General features: G+C 46.7%; 1 protein-coding gene across 1 annotated transcript in view; it reads left to right on the plus strand.

Moving 5' to 3' along the window:
* Positions 1-263: 263 nt before the first annotated feature.
* USH2A (usherin) overlaps positions 264-15,142 on the plus strand; it is a 301,382-nt gene continuing 286,503 nt past the window's right edge. Inside the window, exons 1-2 of the mRNA XM_087829032.1 lie at positions 264-748; positions 4,280-4,445. Coding sequence (XP_087685158.1) covers positions 264-748; positions 4,280-4,445 — 651 coding nt within the window. The remainder of the gene's footprint in view (positions 749-4,279; positions 4,446-15,142) is intronic.

Here is a 15,142-nt window from a genome sequence, read left to right on the forward strand (position 1 = left end):
TTACTGGGAAGAACTTCAGTTTCAACAATGTAGCAGCTTTTACTTGACACTCTGTTTCCGATCCCCAGACACCAGCTGCCGCCCATGTCTCCGCCATCGCCCAGGACGTCCTTGGTGTTACCTGGGTGCGAAACCCCGCCTGCAGCTCCCCGAAAATGCTCGCTACCTAAGGCTCCCCGCGTTCCCGTGCTGCCGGCGAGGGACGCCGGCCTGACGACCGAGGTGGGGCTGCTGCATCGGGGGGAGGATGCTCTTCTGTCACCATGAACGGCCTGGCTCTCCCTCTGAGCTGTGGCTTCTTGTTCCGCGTCGCCCGGACGCTGATCCTGGCCTGTTTTGCGTTCGTGTCACCGGCTGACTCGCGGGGCCTTTTCCCGAGGCTGGAGAACGTGGGCGCCTTCAAGACCGTAGGGGTCGTGCCGGCCGAGGCGACGTGTGGGCTCCCCGACCAAAGCTCCTTCTGCGGCAGCTCTGCGGACGCCCGCAGCCTCCAGTCCTGCAGCCCGCGGCTTTGCGTCCAGGATTGTCCCCACCGATCCTCACCCCCAGCCTACACCGCCCTCCTCTCAGCAGGCCTGGGGAGCTGCGTGGCCGCCGACGCGCAGGACCTGCGCCCCAACGCCCCCCGAAACTCCACGAGTTTTCTTTTCGGGAGTCACGGGAACTGCTCCTCTCCTCCGCCGCCTCCGAGGCTGGCGGCGTCCTTTACTCTCGCCGTGTGGCTGAAACCCGAGCAGGAAGGTGCAATGTAAGTAGTGGGGCGAGTGTCGCTTTCCCGGGGGGCCTGGAAGGTCAGTTGTAGCCAGTTACGGCGCGAGTTCCAGGCCAGAAACGAGGCTCACGCTGTGCAATTCGGGCGATCGCAGACCAATTCCCAGGGTAATCTTTCCACTCACGTTTCCACTCTATGCGTTTTCCCTAAATTAGCAATTTTTCCCCCCTTTCCCTAATGAAATGAGCCCTCAAAGCAGATTATGTTGAAACGGTTTCGCCGCAGGCAGGCAGTGGCCGTTACACCTGTCTCCTGGGTTCCCGGTGGTTTGTTTCACTGCCCCCCCCCCCCCCCCCCCCCCCCGTCTTTTGCCTTCAGAGGCCGGATCCGGCTCGGCGAGTTTTAGGACACGGGGGCTAGTGATAGATGCCATTGATATTTTCAAAGTTTTGGTGCAAGTTTGCATGCATAACCTGCCCCACTGGAGTGTACACGTTTCATTAGGCAGCTAAATCTCTGAGGGCTTCGTGGTTTTTTTCATCCAGATTTTCCCAAGAAGAGATGTTTGCTTGACTCCTGGGAAATGCACAGTGATGGGAGTTGAATAAATGAGCAACGCTCCACCCTGCACAAGGTGTCACGTTTGCTCTTCCCTGGTGGAGCTTTAGGGAGCACGTGGGGAGGCGTGGGGGAGCCTCGGGAGCTTGGGGGTCACCGGTCCCAGGAAGAAAGGCCTTCAGCGAGTTTGGACTGGGGCTTCCTTAACCCCATTTTTTATCAGTTTATATAATCGCATATTTTTCTTTCTGTAATAGGCTCTAAAACCGCTATCTAAGGAGTTTTCCCTAAGTGTCTAGAGCCAGCATGGAAATCAGAATAAGTCGGACAGTCTGGAGGCTTTTTTTTCCCTTCATTTTTGTCTCCCTGCAGGGCGTCTGGCTCTCCACCGTGAGCCGTTGTCACTGTGTGAGGCTGCTGGCCAGATACCTAAGAACTTGCGAAACAAACCAGAAAAGTCCTATAATCTCAGAAACAGATAGGACTTTGATGTCTTGGGTGCTTGGTTTTAATTCGCCAAGTGAGAGTTGGCATATTTTCATTTTTTTTTTTAAAAAAAACCAAAAACCTGGGAGTAAAAAAATCATCACCAACCATCATCTCAATTTCTGTGTCACCCCTGAAAGGAGCCCCTGCTTCCTTGCTGTTTGACATGTCAGTAGATCCAACCAGCTCCGTTTAAGTCACTAGAGTTCAGTCTTAAAAAAAAAACTTACGTCTTGACAAATATGGCTGGGGCAAAATATTTTTTCCAAGGGGTATGTCTCTCCCAAATTCATCTTCTGTTGGCATCGTTTTTGTGTAAATAAGACAGGGGGGTATTTATAGAAGCCATGGCCCATGGTTTACAGGTTTGAGAGTTCCCTCCATCAAGGTCATTTCCATTCTCAAAAACTATGAAATACCCACGGGAATTGGGGGAATTTCGGGGTGTTTGCACTAGATAAGTAAAACAAACAGAACGCGGATTACCCAGTCATTGTTTATCCAGGAGCAGAACAAATCCAGTTCCTAAATATTTTGCTACCTGCCTCCCTCGCACATTCATTATCTACCGAAGCGGGTATGTTTACAAGCAAACAGAATAGCCCGGAAGGTAATCAATAACATATTAAGAAATGCATTTTCAGTAAGCGTGGGGAAGTAGGCCTGCCTTTGGTAAATACGTTCTTGAGTAACGGTCAGATGCTAACCTGTAGATTGAAACTCGAGAAAGAAAAAAAACCGGGTAGAGGCAAAGTTTTTCTTAGATTGTTTAAGACCCGGAGCCAGGGAATTTAAAGAGAAAGTCTTTTATTCCAGCGACTTAGATATAACCCCCTACTGCAGAGGGGTTTCAACAAATCGTCGTCGAATTTCTATAATATTGCGTTTCTACTTTACAGAAAAACCTTTATGTCAGCGTAACCGATTTGCCCAAAGTATATACTCACGCTCTTAGCTTTATCACCAAATATATGTACGGAATATCATAAAATAGTGGCTACTAGGTGTTCTCCAGTCCTACTCTTACCTCTGAACTTGGGGGCGGGGGGAGGAATAAACGCAAGTGAGAAGGAATGGTTTGTGAAAAATGTGCTATTTGGGGAAAGCTTTAAAACATCTTTAGCAATAGCTCTTGGTCGGCCCAATCCTACGTTCGCCTGCTCGAGGCTTCCTACCCCGTTTGGTTAGTAACTCATCCGTTTTTAAGGGTCTTCTGTGCACCAGACTATATATTCTCAGAAAGCTCATAGTCTAAGGGGAAGACAAATGAGTGTTATTAGCGAGGTATCACCAGGAGCGAAGCGAGCGTAAGGAAGACCCCTTCAGGATCAGGCATGGCCCCGGGATTTCTGGGCTGAGCAGAGACAGCCACGTGAAGACCGGGGCCCAGACCCTTCCAGGGCCCGATGGGTTCTTCCCGGGATGCGGCGCCCCTCGGAGTGCTGACCTGCGAGACCCAGGCTGGTGGCCGTCTTCCTAGCTGGTCATTTGAGGGGACGTGGATGGCTACCGTCAGTGATATTTCTCTTTAAACAGTGGATCTTCGGGAATCATCCATTCGGAAGGCTACCCGCAAGCCTTCCTACTCTGTCCGCTGATGAAAAGTTGAGTCTCTAGGTAGAAATGTGACGGAGAGAAATGGGCCTTCAGTGGACACTGCGTGGCCAGAAATTCACAGCGATGTAATTACTAGAAAATAAAATTTATGAGCATAAACGAATGTAGAAAACAACGATGAAAAATAAAAGTGCCCTAAGCCTATTTAAAGGGGTGGGGAAAGAGTATCACTGTGATTAGGGTAGAAGTGATTTTAAAAAATATAATAATTTGATAACTGGCCTGACTCGAGAGTAGACATTTTCTGAAAATTCTACTTATCCAAATATTATTTCACCATGTCCTTCAAAGATTGGCCGGTCCTTTGTCCAAGATCAGGAACGTGATCCCAGTGCCTCAGCTGGACTGTGAGATCGGGGTCGGCCACCGGCCACCTTGAGGACACCGGCCTGGGCTTCTGGCCAGTGAGGCGCAAGGAGGGAAAACCTCTTGCGATCTGCTCCCCATTTCACCGTGGGGATTAAATAGAGCCCTTAGGGAGCCCTTTATGGACAGTAATTCTCTTTACACTAAAAAAGAAAGAAAGATTTGCGCTGGTGACTCAGTACCCGGGATCTGATCCTGCCTCTTCCTATAAAAGAAATAGCAGAGGAACTAATGAGCCCAGCAGCTAAATGTTAGTTTTTGCAGAAGGTTTCAACCACTTCAGTTTGCACCATGAATGCCTAATAAAAGGTTTCCAGGTTCTTGGGAATATAGCATAAATAAGAACTCTGTTTTATTACAATAAAAAGACCTCTTAGTTGGCATAAAGCTTGCTGTGAGCATAATGACATTCAGGCATTTATTCATAGTGCGCCTTTCCGAGTGGAGTTTGGGGTCAGCTACACCTCCATAAATGTGCGAAGCCACAGCGTGACTTTCGGTGGGATGCTGACCTTTTGTCTTTTCTGGTTGCTTCCTAAGGTGTGTTATAGAAAAGACGGCGGACGGGCAGACTGTGTTCAAACTCACCCTATCGGAGAAAGAGACCCTGTTTTATTACCGCACAGTAAATGGTTTGCAGCCTCCAATAAAAGTAAGGACGCTGGGGAGAACTCCTGTGAGGAGATGGATTCATCTCAGTGTGCAGGTGAGTAAAATAAAGCATATTTAACATTTGGTTAAACATAGGAATGTGTCTTCCTTTCTGTTCTTTAAAGGGCATCTTCCCACAAGACCTGAAGCAGGGTCTTTATAGATTTCCAGCGTGTATAAATGACGACTCAGGAAAATCAGTGTTTAAATGACCAAATGATGCGTCTCTCGATACAGCAGCGCCAGTCCCCCTCAAAATTGCTGTGAAAATTCCCACAGACGCTTAGGACAACGCTCTCTGGAGTAATAACATCCTCGTGAAATTTCTGCTGCGTTCGGTCGGTATGTTTTATTTTGTTCAGAAACGCGCGAGGGCCCTGGAGGTGAATGTTCCTAGTCACGGCGTTGTCGAGGCCCCGGCCTGATTTTTACAGCTGCCTCTTGCAGGTAGCATCTGATGATGGGAATAAAATTTGGCTGTCGCATTAAAATGCTGACCTTAGAACTAATGAACTTTACACATCAGACGCTCCGAAGCTGTTACATTCTTGCTCTAGCTGTCAACCACAGTTTGCATTAACCTTCCAAGCTGCTAAAGGCTGAGATAACTGGGAGATGTCTGCTGTCTGCCGGTTCCCGGGGAAGAGACACATTGTATCCTTCGTGTCTGCAGGGCACTGGGGTGGCCAAGTGAGGCTAAAATTCACCATCGCCTTTCAAAGCAGAGGGCCTGTGTGCGGTTCATCGTGTGTGCTTTCAAAGGGGCCACCCGACAGTGCTCCTTGGGAGCCCCCTTCGCACCAGAGGACATTATTTTTCATTCATTTTCTGAAAATAATCTTCGATTTCTCACATTTTCATCCCACCCAGGAGCAGATGGGACCTCCTTAGAGGCTCTTGGGAATTGGGGGTTGGGTTTTAGAGCCGATTTCAGCGTAAGCATCGTTCTTGATGATTTACAGACGCGTTGTACCTATCTTTGCTGTGCCCGATTGTAACTGAAACTGTGCCATGTGTTTGCATACGGTTGCGTGAAAAGCCTGAGGAAAGGATATTTAAAATAGAAATGCAGAGAGGGGCCGACGGTTGGTTTTTATGGGAAGGTATTGGCGAAGGGACATTCTGTCAGCATGTTATGCCTTCTCCACGCAGCTTCAAGGGAGGATATGAGGTGAGCCGATGCACTTTTCGGGGAGCAAGGTTGTGCCACCAGCATCGAAAGGACCTGCGGAGGGTGGTCGTGTCTGATATCAGGCCGTGACGACAGAGCAGACGGGTTCGATTTGTCAGAGCTTGTCTCTCATGTGTTGAGTGGTTAGTAGAGAGGGGCCCAGTTTGTCCTATATCTTGAAACTGCCCATTCTATCCACTGACCAGCAACAGGATTGGGTTATAATGTTAAAAATGTGCAAATAGAAACCGCCAAAGACAGGACATCTGCAGATGTCAGATTGAGATGTTTTCATATTTTGGTATCAACAGTGATTTTTAAAAGTTCTTTTGCCTTGCCTCTATGTTGCCCTATCTGAGAACCTGTGCCATGTTTTCGCAGTGGCTTTACAGAGAAAGTTGAAAGTCCAGTGTGGGGAGGTGACCAGGGCCGAGTTCCTCTCCTGGGAGCGCAATGCTCTTAGAGTGCCTGCTGAAATCAGCATCGTCTTTTCAGTACACATCAAATAAGCGTCCTTCCCTCATTTAGGCAAGATCTCTTTATAAATCTTTAAACCTTACCCTTCTTTCCGAGCAAGGTTGACGTGCTCCTGATTTAACGAGACTGCTTTATTTCATAACTGTTTGACTATCCAGAGGAAACTTGTCCTCGCCAATTCATGCACTTCTATTTATTTTTACATAGGTTTCCCCCCCGCCCCGTTCTACATTTTATGTTAACACTATAGAACTGAACAGTCATACACATTAGAAAAACCATGCAGATCAGTCATTTATTTATCTGGTGTTTATTGATAGATTTGGGGGTGGCCAGCATTAGGAAAATTTGGACTCATTCACATAAAAATGAGAGAGCGTTTATTTACCTTAAATGGGAGATCTGCATGGGGTTTCGTTAGTGGACGCCGGTCTGAATACGTTTAAGATATTATGAAATCTATAGTAATCCATTTGATAGATGTTGAATAAGGAATGTGCTCGCATAAGAAGCAGTGGGGACGAGAGATTAGGAGAGTGGGTATCTGAGTCAGGTCCTGACACTGTGTGGTCTTTGCAAATTCACTTGGCTCAGGGTCTGTACTTACATAATAAGAGGATTGGACTGGAAGAGCAAAGTGAAGCTCCCTCGGATTCTGCATAAAAAAGCAAGTGGACTGTAGAGCGAGGCACAGTTTACCGAAGTGTGGAGAGCCGCGGTGCAGGGTTGACTGATGGTAAGTGACAGAGCTGACTCCTAGGCTGACATCAGGCTGGTGCAGTTTTCTGCTTCCCCATGCCGTCTGGTATCTACATAGAAACATTTTTTTTTTTTGGGGGGGGGCATAGATTTTTATGGCCAAGCTATGGACAAAGGCAGCTCGTAACTGCTTCACTGTATCACTGCAAAGAACATATTGTCATATAAAATGTAACTCACCATTGCATTATTATGATGTAGCCTGTGAAAGTTCTGTTTGATAGGACAGAACACATAATTGATACTCTAGTTTAGTCAGATTCCGAATCGCAACTTTGTAATTAATGCGTATTTTCACTTATCTTCCAGTACGGTCACAAGTCAGTTAATTTATATGGATGCGTGCATGTGTGTGCATGTGTGTGTGTGTGAAAAATAAAACATACCTCATCTGACCTTCTACCTCACCTCAGACCACTCGGTATCAGCTTCCTATCAGTAAAACTGGAATTCTGATTTCCCAAATTTGGAAAAAATAAATGATTTTTAAAAATAATGAGATCCCTGGACACACAAAAAAAGGAGGGGGCCAGGAAGAGCCAGACATACTGAGCACTGGAGGTCTAATTTCCCAAACAAAAAATGCCGATGTTGGAGTCATGGACCTAACAGCTCTTATTCGAGAACTGGCATTGTGAAGCGTCAACCTGTTGGAATCTGATTAGTTTTTAAATTAATATTCATTCAGGGACTTGAATCTGGCATGATTGCCAATTTAAATTTCGCTTTGGGGTTTAGTATATTGGCTCTTTCAAATCGTATCAAGCTGAATTTCGTTACGTCGTATTTTTTTGTCCTAAAACTGGAAGGAAAAAAAATCAATTCAGTCTTTTTATTATCAAACAGGGAACGCTGATAACATTAGCCGATTTTTTAAGCCTAGTTCTTACACCGAATCAGCCCACGCGGTAGTTATTGAAGAGATCTCTTTTGATTTTCTTTTTTAAAGATGGTTTGAAATACAGAAGAGATTGTACTCGAGCAGTCTGTTACGAGTTGGTTGGAAAAAAGCAGCGCTGAAGTATATTGCATTTAACTGCGTCTCATTTAAAAGTACAGCCTCGGAGTTTCCCAAGAAAACACTGTTTTCCCTTACGCAGTTCCACATATTTTATAAGGACAAGCCCCGTTAAAGTGCGGTGACCCCGTAGTAATTACCCTGACATGTAGCAAGACAATTACTAAAATCGGAAGCTGATCAGTCCTCCGAATGTGGAAGCAAAAAAACGTTTAGCGGCGGGGCTGTTCCCTTCTCCTAGGCTCTTTCGAAGGGTCCTGGGTCCAGCCTCAAGTTCAAGAACCGCAGGTGATTGTAGCTACAGTGACCCAGAGAAGAGCAGCTCCTGTCGGATACAGGGAAGGAAAGAAGGCACCGGGCAAGTCAAGGTCGACAGACGTGGAATCCACAGGAGTTTCATAATCTTAGTTCGTTCATGAAACATGCTCTTCTGATTTATGTATTCAGTCTGAACAGAGGGAAACTATGGATAGTTGTGAACAACAAGAAAACGCAATTTAACTGACATTCGTTAGAATAGACGAGCCAAGTTTCTCAATTAATGTCTGGACAGGCCTGCTTCGTAAAGGCCTTTCCACGGCTCTGTGGATCGGGGGGGGGGGGTCATAGACCGTCTGTGCCGCCTTCAGTGAGCTTTACATCCTGGGGTTCTCCCGGGAACATCGTGTCAACCCCCCCCACACGCCACGAAAACTCAATCCGTATCATCGCTTGAATGATTTCCGTTGCTTTTAACCGGAACTGTGTGTATGAGCCCGGATGTGTTCAGCATCGTTTATTTGTGCAAAGCCTTGTGTCTGTAGATCACACAAGGTGGTTGAATAGTTTTAAGTATTTAGAACTAAGTAAAAATCAATAGAATTTAGCAAAGCTTTTCAGGATAATCAGCTAAAAACCATGATGGGCCCTGGCCGGCGCGGCTCAGCGGTGAGTGTCGGCCCGTGCACCAAATTGCTGGTTCAGTTCCCAGCCAAGGGCTCATCCCTGGGATGCGGGTCCCATCCCCGGCCCATCAGGGTGCATGCGGGAGGCAACCAGTTGATGTGTCTCTCTCACATCAATGTTTCTCTCTCTCTCTCTCTCTCCCTTTCCACTCTCTCAAAAAAAAAAAAAAATCAATGGAAAAAATATCCTCACATGAGAATTAACCAAAAAAAAAAAAAAAAAAGAAAGACACCTATGTGTAACTGCAGATTCTCTTAATGTTTCCCAAGAACTGTTTTGTGCAAAGTTAGAGGTAGTTTGCAATGGTTTCTGAACCAGATAGTGCACTGGATATGAGTGTCTGCAGGATAACCCCTGAGGCCCGCCAGGCCTGCCCTTTACTGTCTCTGGTTGGCAGAGAGCCTCGCCTTTCATGGGGGCAATCGGAAGATTAATTCTCAATTAGAAATACAGGCCTGATGCACGGGCAACATTTAACTTGGCATCAACGTGTCAATATTGTAGCTCATTTACGGGGCCATCAGCACTTCAGGGGAAAGAGAAATTGCTAATGCTTCACGGGAAAGACGAGGGGCGATGGTGCAATTTGTACTCTTTTTACACGTCGGTTCCATTAGTTGGGGCAGGTACGTCTTTCTGAAGCCACTTGATCATTGAAAAGATGACTTGGGAACCCTCAATGTGACAGTCACCATCGCCTGGGTTTACAGGTGTCTCGTGAATGGGGGGAAATGGAGTCATTGTCTCTATTTGCAGAGCTCGTGTTACTATATGTCGTCTGACGTTCATTTGTACCATGTGTAACTGGCTCATGTAGCGATTAAAATAATAAGCAATGCTTGATCATGTTTAAAATAAATACCAAGGATAAATTCTTCTATTAATTAGTGAGAGCTTATCCAAATTAGCATCTGTAATTAGGAGCTGTTGTTAATTTTTGTTGCAACGTATTAGAGAGACTGCGCTAAATCGTTATAAACCAGTGTAACTGAGCTTTCGTGACAGGTGACTTAATTTTTAAACATATAGTGGAAGCTCCCATATGTGTATTAGTGACACTAATAAATACATGTTTTAGGTGCTGTTTCAAACAGCGTCGTAGAAACTACGCGTGGGATTTCAGAGTTAGGGTGAGTAAAAGTGTGTTAGGTCTGCTTGTTAAGCCACATGACAAAAACCAGAACGTGTCCTTGGCGGGCAGGCTTTGATCCGAGGTTTCCTTGCCCTCTGACTTGGTTCTGTACCGCTTTCTGGGTCCTTAAGTCACAGGACGTTTCTTTCTATTAAAAAGATTCTCCCAGCGTGTAGCTTGTCCTCTTAGTTTCCAACGCCTCCGTTTCCGGATCAGATGTTTTCACTCCTCCCAGTCTTTGGTCTCCCCCACACTCGGTTTGCTTTGGGTCATTTTCCAGAACCCTCGGGTAGTTCCGTTTTGTGGTTTGTCCAGAGTTTTTAGCTGTAATCTGCAGGGAGAGAGAGAGACTGACTCCATCAGGGTCAGAACCTGACCTGTGGGATGCTTTTTAGTTTTTAGTTTTCAAAGTTATATAAAAATTATTTTTGATCCATAAAAATTTCTGATTGTCTTTTTCCATATGAGAAAATTAAAAAAAAAACAAAATAAAAAAACCCCACAACACCAGAACATCAAAAGCCGTAGGATGTTTGAATTTCGGGACTAAGTGAAAAGCCATGTGGAAAAACACCCAGTGACCTAAAACCCTGGAAACGCCAAACCTCACGTGTGGAATCTTACTGAGTGCATCTAACTGCCAGCCCCCAGAACGCATGTTGTCTTATGTATACTTTGCTGAATTCTTGTTCAATTCTTTATGCATTTTTTAATATATTCTTTTAGTATTTTTTGGAACTTTTGCGATTAAATTTTCAATTTAAATATTTGCTGGAAAATAATAACCCTTTTTTTGAAGTAATATAAGGTTGTCAAGGAAATTAATTTTTTACCCGACAGAGAAGGGTCCTTTCAGTTCAATGTTCAATGTTCTTTGGAGCTGTCAGCAGGTGGCAGATGGGCCAGGCGAGTCCACGGCAGGCTGGGTGGAAGATGCCGTGTTTCCCTCAGGAACGGCCAGTGTGTTTTCTGTGATTACATGCAATCCATTGAGAAGAACCTCGGTGGCCATGTCCCTGGGAAGCAGCTCAAATCCTCTGGCCTAAAGCATTTTACCTTCGTGAGTAGAGACGACCACAGACACCTACTAGGCGCGCAACGATTTTTAAGAGGCCTCGAGGTGACTGAAGATGGCGTGTCCGCAGCCCCTGTCCCCAAGAAGACGTGCGTAGGAGAAGGGAAACCAGGTTGGATGTTGGATAGAGATTTGGAGGAAATGACTTTTGAATAAAATGAGAGATTTTTAAAAAAAAATCACCAGTATTCTAGAACCAGTATTTTAGAATACTTAGGAAATAAATTAGAAAAAAGAAAAGACAAACCGAACTGAGCCCCTCCAGTAATTTTGCTGCAGTGTTAATGGAATTGTCTCTGGGCCCTTCTCTGTGTGTTTTATACAGTTCCAACCACAGCACGTCCTTAGCGGGATATGATTTTGTCTGCCAACCCCTCTTCTTTTAAGTTAACATCTCATAGGCCAGCATCGGCCTTGAGGGAAGTGCTGGAGATTCCACGAGAGAAGGTGACGAAGGCTGCCAAGGAAGGACCTGGCGCGAGAGCCCAGGAGCCTGCTACGTCCTGGACTGATTTTCTTTCTATAAAGTAGAAAGTTATGCACTTGTCCTGATGTCCTGTGAACACCTGCCCTTAACTACTGTTTTCTGAGAGGGAGAGGGCGATACTTATGTAACGTTTAAGAAATTAAGGTTCCCACCTACCCATCTGTGTCAGCTGGTTGCCTGCGGAGTCCAGGGTTTTCCACGCGCTATTTTAGGGCCACCCGATGCGGCAGGTAGGGCGAGACTGGGGATACCTAACAGAGGGGAGCAGGCTGGCATAAGCAGCCTGGATGTCAGAGCGTTTTTCTTGGTCGTGGATAGGCACCCACAGAAAAGGAACGGGTGGGGATTTTGTTCAATATCGGTTAAGACCCGGGACAGAAGCACAGGGGCACCTGCGGAATCTGCCCCCGGGGGCCGCGGCGCCCAAGGGGACAGAACTCCCAGCAAGTCATTTAACCTCTCTCAGCCCCGCTCTCTGGTCGGTCTGACGCAGTGCTTACGGGAACTCAACGCGTGTCAAAAAATATCCACGAGGCATTGTCTCCAATTGACCCCCCCCGGATTTCTCCCTGCGGGCGTGGCCGTTATTTATTAAGATGTATCGGGGGCAGGTCTCGAACGGTTGGCGAGATCAAAGGCGGCTCTGCCAAGTGGAGAAACGGGGTGAGGCGCAGTGCGGCAGAAACTTGCGCTAATCCAGGAGGACCTCGCCTGCCCGTCAAATCTAGATTCACTTCGTCTTTAAAGATTAATAACGGCTTGTTCCCTGAGCCCGCGGGCGGACGTCAGGAGGACCCAGACGAGATCCCGGGGCGCCTGTGACCAGCTGGCGACGACGGACCGGCCAATTTCGACATCGTAAAGTTGGGCTCCATGTGTATTTTGATGATAGTTGCATCTATATTTAAAGCCGCCTGTCACGGGAAGCACTCCTGGTGTTGTCAGGCTGTCTATTGGGCTGGATGAGCCGCCACGTCTTGCAATTGAATGTCAGTAAGACCAAAGCAATTTGGGCTGATTCATAGCCCCGGCTTAAGCATATTCACTCGCACAGATTACGCTTGACAGATAGTTACCTTCAGCTGAACTCCGTGGCGAGGAGCTTGGGCGCGCTCTTGACAGTGAGCCCAGAGTTGATGCCTGATGTTTATTTCATGTCGTCTCTACCTCGCCTAACACCGCGCGCGGGCCCCTGTTGAAATGTATTCACAGCCCGCGTCTCGTCCGTCCGCCGGGTACCCCCGGACAGAAGGCCGGAATGATTCGATCTCATAGTTTTCATAAAAAATAACTTGCACTTATCCAGCTTTAGCTTCATTAAAGCTGGTTAGCAGGATTCATTTGAAAGCGCTCCCTTGGTGAGCGATTGCAACATTGTAGCGTGAACTTGCCCAGGTTCTTACATCTCCAAAGGGTCAGTCTTCCGAATCTGGCTGTGCAGTTGCAAATACCGGGGAAACAGGTCCGTATCGGTTCGCCGTGTCGCTATTCGTTCGGCTGCTGTTGGCTGGTTCTGAGGTCCATCAGTTCCCTTCAAAGCTTAGGTATAGAATTAGCCATTTGCAGAATATTTAGCCCTTTGAAATGAATATCACTTAAAAAACATATTCCAAAACGTTGTCATTGAACCATAAAATACATATGACCCACTACACTGTAACATAAAATTTAAAAAAACACTGTTGCCATTCTGCATATTTACATGGGGAAATAATTAAGACTTGGGGTTGTATGTTCAAGTAGAGGTGCTGTTACAGTGTGAACTCAGTCTTATGGTGTTAAATTCCCAACTTCTCAGTGACATTAAATTCATTAGGATCCTGGGTGGGAAGTTCAAAGGACACGTAGTGACCCTGCCTGCAGTCAGAGCCTCAGTCTCCCGCTCTATGCAGATACCGCCGGGAGCTCGGGCATCTTTATTTAACTCGGCGAGCGGGCGCCGGGTTTCATGTGCCCACCTCCTCGCTTGGGAAGGGGCTTCAAGGCTGACATGTTCCACTCCTGCGTCTCCAGCTTCTCTGGGCCCTGAGGTCTTAAGACGTCGGACAATTCAAATTACGTAGTTTACATTTCACGCAGAAGAAACACCCGTGCTAACGCCGATAAAAATACATTCTTCATTATTTTTCTCCACCTTTACCGCTATAGTCTCTCTCTCTTTTTTAAAACTGACACTCCGTGGTGGTTTTTTTTCTAGTTTTTTTTTTTTTTTCTTTTACTGACAGCTGGTAAATGCACTGACAGTTGAGAAGCAAGATGTAAATGTAAGTCACTGTTATTTTGTCTACCCGATGCCCAAGCGTGAGGTGGAAGTGCTTGACTTTTAAAAAAAAATAAAACCTAAATGATTCCCAGTGGTCCTGATGGGAAGACACAGAGGAGAACTGTCCCCTGCAAATAAAAATGGGCCGGGGGCAAGGTTGTGGCACGTTCAGGAATACCGTGCTTTTCTCATCGGGGACACCACTCGTGTTCGCGTTGAAGAAAACAGGCCGATCGTGTCAAGGGGCGCCTTCGCTTTCTGTTTCATTAGCTATGAATCTTTTCAGCACGAAATGAATGGCGAGTTTGTAAGCGCTGCAAAGGGAGCGGGTTGGGAAGTTGCGACCTGGTGAGGGATTTTCTCCTGCCGACATACGAGACGCAGGGCTGAGACAGTTTTACAGTCATCAGGGAAGCCCTGTTCGGTAGGTGTGTCTCCTGAAGAAATGCCACCTGCTTGCTCGGGTGTGGCCGGCTCTCACCGACAGGTAGGAGCGCGCTGGGCCGGCCTGGACTGGCTCCTTCATTATCACCGAGAACCGATCCCGCACCCCCTTGAAGAGCGATTTGCCGCTTCCCTGCCTTGTAACTAACGGCTGAGTCACAGCACACAAGGCGCTGAATGGCATCTGTTTAGGACTTAGAAGGTATCAGCAAGACTTCATTTCATCTCCCCCCGCCCTCGCCTCAATATTATCTTTTTTTTTTTTTTTTTTTTAAATATATCTTTATTGATTTCAGAGAGAGGAAAGGAGAGGGAGAGAGAGAGACAGAAACATGAATGATGAGAGAGTCATTGATCGAGCCCACAACCCGGGCATGTGCCCTGACCGGGAATCGAACCCCAGTCGCCTGGATCCTAGGTGGATGCTCAACCACTGAGCCACGCCCGGCCGGGCTCAATATTATCTTGACGTATGTGGGCATCGGTGCAGGGAGAAGCCTGGGATGTGTAGATTTTTATGTTAAACATGCGCGTCCACGCTGATCAGTTTCCTCAAGAAACGTCCCCTCACTTTAGTTGTAACAGATGCTCAAGAAACGGGCCCCTAGTTTCTTACGTGTCTCACTGCGCTTTGTACATTTCTTACCCTTGCACAGCAGTCACACGGGGCTTTGGGACAGTTTGTCACAGAAGAGTCACATGGATTTGCCTTTAAATACAGTAGTTTCACTACCTAGTGATGGGAAGCGCATCCCAGATACTTGTGGGCGACCCATGTGACTCCTTTCTGCCAAAGCAACCTCCCCAGATTAATTGCCCCGACTGCTATTTTTTTAAAATCTTGTTTGTATGAATATAGCTTAATAGACAGACTTGGGTGGACGAGAGTATTTATTTATAAACTAAAAAATTATAGGAAGACTCACGCTCCTGAACGGGGTCACCCTGCCAAGGTGAAGAGTCACATTTCATCAGACACAT

The sequence above is a fragment of the Miniopterus natalensis genome, chromosome 21 (genome assembly GCF_054644295.1).
Source record: "Miniopterus natalensis isolate mMinNat1 chromosome 21, mMinNat1.hap1, whole genome shotgun sequence".
In the NCBI taxonomy this organism is placed as follows: domain Eukaryota; kingdom Metazoa; phylum Chordata; class Mammalia; order Chiroptera; family Miniopteridae; genus Miniopterus; species Miniopterus natalensis.